The sequence below is a fragment of the Austrofundulus limnaeus genome, unplaced genomic scaffold, assembly GCF_001266775.1.
Source record: "Austrofundulus limnaeus strain Quisiro unplaced genomic scaffold, Austrofundulus_limnaeus-1.0 Scaffold2673, whole genome shotgun sequence".
In the NCBI taxonomy this organism is placed as follows: domain Eukaryota; kingdom Metazoa; phylum Chordata; class Actinopteri; order Cyprinodontiformes; family Rivulidae; genus Austrofundulus; species Austrofundulus limnaeus.
The window spans coordinates 10,430-16,115 of record NW_013955075.1 but is presented as its reverse complement, the minus strand read 5'-3'; the positions used below and the strand labels follow the sequence as shown (position 1 = coordinate 16,115).

The 5,686-nt window shown below is 45.2% G+C and overlaps 1 protein-coding gene across 2 annotated transcripts in view; it reads left to right on the top strand.

Annotated features, from left to right (window-relative positions):
• Positions 1–1,399: 1,399 nt before the first annotated feature.
• znf217 (zinc finger protein 217) overlaps positions 1,400–5,686 on the top strand; it is a 7,250-nt gene continuing 2,963 nt past the window's right edge. For both annotated transcript variants that reach the window (XM_014000068.1, XM_014000067.1), the window contains exons 1-3: positions 1,400–2,773; positions 3,222–3,329; positions 3,441–4,769. In XM_014000068.1, coding sequence (XP_013855522.1) covers positions 1,498–2,773; positions 3,222–3,329; positions 3,441–4,769 — 2,713 coding nt within the window. In that variant the 5' untranslated portion in view covers positions 1,400–1,497. The remainder of the gene's footprint in view (positions 2,774–3,221; positions 3,330–3,440; positions 4,770–5,686) is intronic.

Below are 5,686 nucleotides of genomic sequence, written 5' to 3'. Positions count from 1 at the left end.
GAACATTTGATTCTCAGGTATTTTTTTTCAAATCAAATTAAACATAAAGATAAAAAGTGAATAAGTAATTAAATAAATAAAGCAGGTAATGGCAGGTGAAGGAAGCTGCAGCGTCCAAAATACATCAGAAACTCCAGGAGATTCTGTGTTTTTTACTGGATTCTATTTTGTGTTAATTCTGTGATTCTGTCTGCATTTTCCACAYTGCTGAAATCACAGGGCCTACAAATCTCAGTCCTATTTTAATTTATTATTTTACACACCTGGGACATTTTTTCATGTACCCCCTGTAATATGCTGGCCCCTGGTTGGGAATCACTGGCCTAGATGTCTGTTCTGTTGGTCATTTTTTACAGTGCGTTTAGTTTTCTCTACTTCCTAAGACATTTTCTAAACTATTACATCACAGTATTTTGTGACGGAACAGACAATCTGGACTTAACAATTACAGTTTGGTGGTCTTCATTTCCTCTGGTTCTGGGTCAGACTCTGGTTTTGGGTCAGACTCTGGTTCTGGGTCAGACTCTGGTTCAGACTCTGGTTCTGGATGAACAGGTCTTCACTTGTTCACATATTTTTATACATTTGTTAATAAAAAGTTTCTGCGCAGCTATATAGCCATAAACCCCTCTATCAAACTAAAAGGAACGGGTTTAGAAGCTGCAGGGTGGCGGGGTGAGAAGCACCTTGTTTTTAAGAGACAGCCTCTAAACGAGTTGATCTGAGACACACCTCAGAAAAGAGGGGYTTGTGGAGTTACAATATGGAGACAAAATCATTGCAGTTCTACTTTATGTTAACCCCATTGAATGATTTTATGTGAAATATAAGGATGATATGTCTCTTTTTAAAATSAAGCACAGCTTACAAACCAACCCATTCTCACTCCCAAGTCGTCACATATTGACGCTTTTCCAAGGTTCCCTCTGCGTCCGATTTTGACACGTCGGGTACTCCCCGCGCGTCACTTATTGACGAGATGGGGCGGAATCCRTTTTCATAATTTCAGAAAGTGTAGAAAATGTACAAAAACTACCGTCCCAACGCCTAAAATTACCTTTATTCACTTTAGACATCCTGTCCCTGACCCAGTACCTAAAATTAACCATTTTTAGAAAATGTAGGAAATTCATGTCAACTTCATGTTCCAAAGCCTAAAATTACCTAATATTCTCCCTAGACATCCTATCTCTGACCCCAATACCTACAATTAACCATTAACTCTGATCCCAAATATTAACCACGGACCCCAAGTCAAAGACCCCTATATTTTGCGTCCCAACGCGTCAAACCTGGATGCCAAGGGAACATGGAAATGCCTGTTGCGTCAATAATTGATGCGAAGGGGTACCCGACGCGTCAAAACAAGATGCAGAGGGAACCTTGGGAAAAGCGTCAGAATGTGACGAGTCGGGAGTGAGAAGAGTTATACAAACACTCATTCTTGTCTTTTCTTTAGGTTTGTTGACTGGATAGCACGATAAACATTGAAGAAAGATGCCAACTCACTCGTTGCTGCCGTTTGTGGACAGCCCAGATGGAACTGCCCCAGATGTCCTGGTTAGTAACAATGCAAGCATCCCAGGACCTTGTTCCAGCCTAACACCACACAGTAGCTACACAGAGAAGATGGTGCTGCAGTGTGRAGAGGGTGCACCACTCTCCTGTATGTTCTGTGACCAGACTTTCAATAATCAGGATGAGCTAGGCCCCCACGTGCTGACACAGCACCCCACTACATTCTTTGAGCCGACAGTGCTTCGGATTGAAGCAGAGTTCAAGATTCCTGGAGAAAAGCCTGGACCCAGACCAGGCAGCCTGGCCACAGAAGGAGAGGAGGTTCTCAGATGCATCGTGTGTGGTCAGACCGCTCAAGATGCCGGTGAGCTGGAGGCTCACATGAGGAAGCACAAAGACTACTTTACATACTGTTGCAGTGTCTGTGGACGGCGCTTCAGAGAGTCCTGGTTTCTCAAGAATCACATGAAGATGCAYGTAAGACCAGGACCAAAAAGTAAGGCTCTGCAAGACCTGGAGTCCCCCTTTACCATCAATGGTGTCACTCAGGAACCTGCCTCAGAACCTGTTCCCACTGTTTACAAAATGTGTATGGTTTGTGGGTTCTTCTTCCCGGACCACAGCAGTTTGGCAGAACACAGTAAAGTACATAATCGAGAGACTGAGCAGGGAAAAGATGAAGCCCTGGATGGTGCTGTAGATCAGGAGAGCTTTCTGTGCAGTTTGAACCTTCAGCCTGCCTCTACTGGTAGCAGTTTGAGAAATGGCCAATCATCCAAATGGATCCCCCAGCTGGATCCCTTTAACACGTACCAGGCGTGGCAGCTTGCAACAAAGGGCAAAATAGCAGTTGGTCTCCATAGTACTAAAGATCCTGGACAGGAAGTCAGCACAGACAATGAGGACTGTGGCTCTGATAAGGAAGAGATGAGTATTATCTGGTCTGAGGGTCAGGGAGACAAAGCTGTGAATGAGGTCCTGGGGAGAGACCCCCGGTCTCAGCAACAGGCTGCTGTGGAAAGTCMGATCCCACCAAAGAGATCACTAATGCAAAAAGACAAAGAACGGCCAACCACGTGTGAGGAATGTCAGAGAACATTCAGGACCTACCATCAGCTAGTTCTGCACTCCAGGGTCCACAAACGGGAAAGACCAGATGGAGAAAGYCCGACTTCTTCCTTTGACGTGAAGATGTCAAGAATGGACTCRATGGACGCAGCAGAGGAGGGACACAAAGAGGAAAACTTAATTACAGGTAAATCAGCTGTGATTTAGCTCACTAGCCATGTTTCCATTCAATTTTAATTCAAATTTTSAGCGAATTTTAAAAAATGCGCAAAAATGTAAAAACGAAGAAATGCGAATCAGACGTGTTTCCATGAACTGGCTTGAAGCGAATCAGTTACGTCAGACCTGATTCTAAAAATGTGTTTCCATCTCCTTTTTGCCCATTAACTCTTTTTCAAAAAACCCAAAAACCACCTGAAGCGAGCGTATCAACTTTGATGTGAATTAGAGGAAGTTTTTTCGAATCAAGCCGTTTCCATCCACCTTTTCTGATGTGATACTTCAACATGCGCATTAAAATCCTTGATGGAAACACGACTACTGTTTCACCCTCTACTGAGGGAAAACATCCCTTTAGTGACTGTTGTTCTTATTCATCGCTGTCTTGTTGACTTTTTATTGATCTTATTTTGAAGGTGAAGATGATTTTGATCGATCAAAGCCCAGATCAAAAGAATGCAATTACTGTGGCAAATCATTCAGGTCCAGCTACTACCTCACAGTACATATGAGGACTCACACAGGTACAGTTCTCACTTTTACTTCAACAAATGTATTTATGTATACAATACAAAAAGAAAATCATCTTGATTTTATCCAGCAGATTTAATTCGGTGATGTTTTCTATTTTCCAGGTGAGAAGCCTTACAAGTGTGAATATTGTGATTATGCAGCAGCTCAGAAGACTTCACTGAAATATCACCTGGATCGGCGTCACAAAGACAGACCTTACATGGAGATCCCCATCAGACCTGGACCCTCACTGCCTTCTCTTCATGACAGGACTGACGATGACAGTCCTGCCCCACATGGATCCAAGCTCTGGGCTCCTGAAGGCAGACTGTGCACAAATGAAGCACCTGAGGACAGGTTTGACAGCTTGGGTAGCAAGCTTGGCAGACCACTTGTCCAGGTGAACACTGAATACGACGATGCGCTCACGAAGTGTCCAGTAGCTGGTAACCTGAGGAAAGAGGAGGACATGAAGGACGAGAACTCTGAGGTTCCTTTAAATCTGTCTTTAAATGTGTCCCTCTCTGTTCCTGCCGGAGGAGAAACCAAATCTGCACTGAGTCCAGTTTCCTGCTCACTCTGTGCGTATAGAACCCTGTACCCAGAGGTTCTGGTCATGCACAGAAAGCTGACCCATAAAGACAAGTCAGAGACCACCAGAAGGTCTAGGCTTGGAGGCGGTGTCAGACAGAACCGGTACACGGGCTGTCCCCCTGCACTCAATGGGAAGGATGTGGCCCCGCTCCCCCTAGCTGACAGGAGCTATCCTCGCCGGACCAAGTCCCCGCCACCGCAGCCCGCTACACCTCAGACCACGTGTGTCAGGTCCGCTCAGGGTCCGAAGCCCTCGCCCTCTCCTGCACCTCAACAAAGTGTCCAGGAGACACAGCGGTACAGACAGAACGCTGACCCACATCCCAGTCAGGACCCCCCCAGGTACACAGAACTCCTGAGGAGAAGCAGCACAGGAAACCAGCTGGTCCTGGACAGAACCAGTCCTCTGGACCGAGTGGGGCTGGTTGAGAGGACTTACCCAGCACCAAGCGGGGCGTTTTGGCACTCCGACGCTGCCCGGCTCTGTCTGACCAGCGGCTTTGGGAGCCTTCCTCAAGTGGATTTTGGTGAACCTTCTGGCAAGAGACGGTTCTCTGTTCCTACAAGCAGGGAAGCAGAACCTGGTCCTGGTCCTAGAGGACCAGCGGGAGATGGGACGTCGATGTTGCAGATCACAGGAAGAAGTATAAAACCCAAAGCTTTAGGACCAGGTCCATCCACAGCGTCTGAGGCTCTGTGTCCTGTAAAGAACATGTCCACGCCTCTGGACAGAGGTCTGGAGTCGGAGTGGAGCATGATGACCCTCCTGCACTCCTGCACACCCAGCGACCTGGCGTCCCTCTACCACAGCACGCCAACAAACCCCGCCCACACAGGACTGGCCAACCCCAGAGCAGGTATGTACCAGATGATTTACCCAGCAGGTCGCCTCAGACTAACATTAGCCTATATGCCACGGACATCCGGTCCAGCACTGGATGCCACTCCCAACACTTCCAGTTCACGGTCAACACAGWGTTAGMGAAAGATTTTTTCACCCGACAACGACTCTTAATGATSTCCACAGTACAGAATTATCTTATTACATGTACCAACATTAACACAGGAGACGTACAGGTCCAGMCAAGTGGGAAAAAATCACTCCAAAGTGGATTAAAGACATAAAAACAAAGGAAAGACGTTYGTGTTTATGGTTCCAGAATTTAGCCTTTTTCACTATTCYKTSGCTGCTTGTTCTGTGAATTTTTCACGTAGAGCTGTGACACTTATATTGTTGGACAGAGCAGAGTCTGGGCTTTAAATTGATGGGCTACTTGTWTGGTYTGGATCRTTTTCCCCGACGTTAGTGAACTGAAAACTTAATGATTATCAGGAGGAGGTGCTGCTGCTCTTAGGGGGCGCGCTCGTCACTCGGCTTTAGTCTACGCTGTAATATACACTCTGACAAGTTTTACTTTAGTCTACACTGTAATATACACTCTAACAAGTTTTACTTTAGTCTACACTGTAATATACACTCTAACAAGTTTTTACTTTAGTCTACACTGTTAACAAGTTTTTACTTTGGTCTACACTGTTAACAAGTTTTTACTTTAGTCTACACTGTAATATACACTCTAACAAGTTTTACTTTAGTCTACGCTGTAATATACACTCTAACAAGTTTTACTTTAGTCTACACTGTAATATACACTCTAACAAGGTTTTACTTTAGTCTACACTGTAATATACACTCTAACAAGTTTTTACTTTAGTCTACACTGTAATATACACTCTAACAAGTTTTTACTTTAGTCTACACTGTTAACAAGTT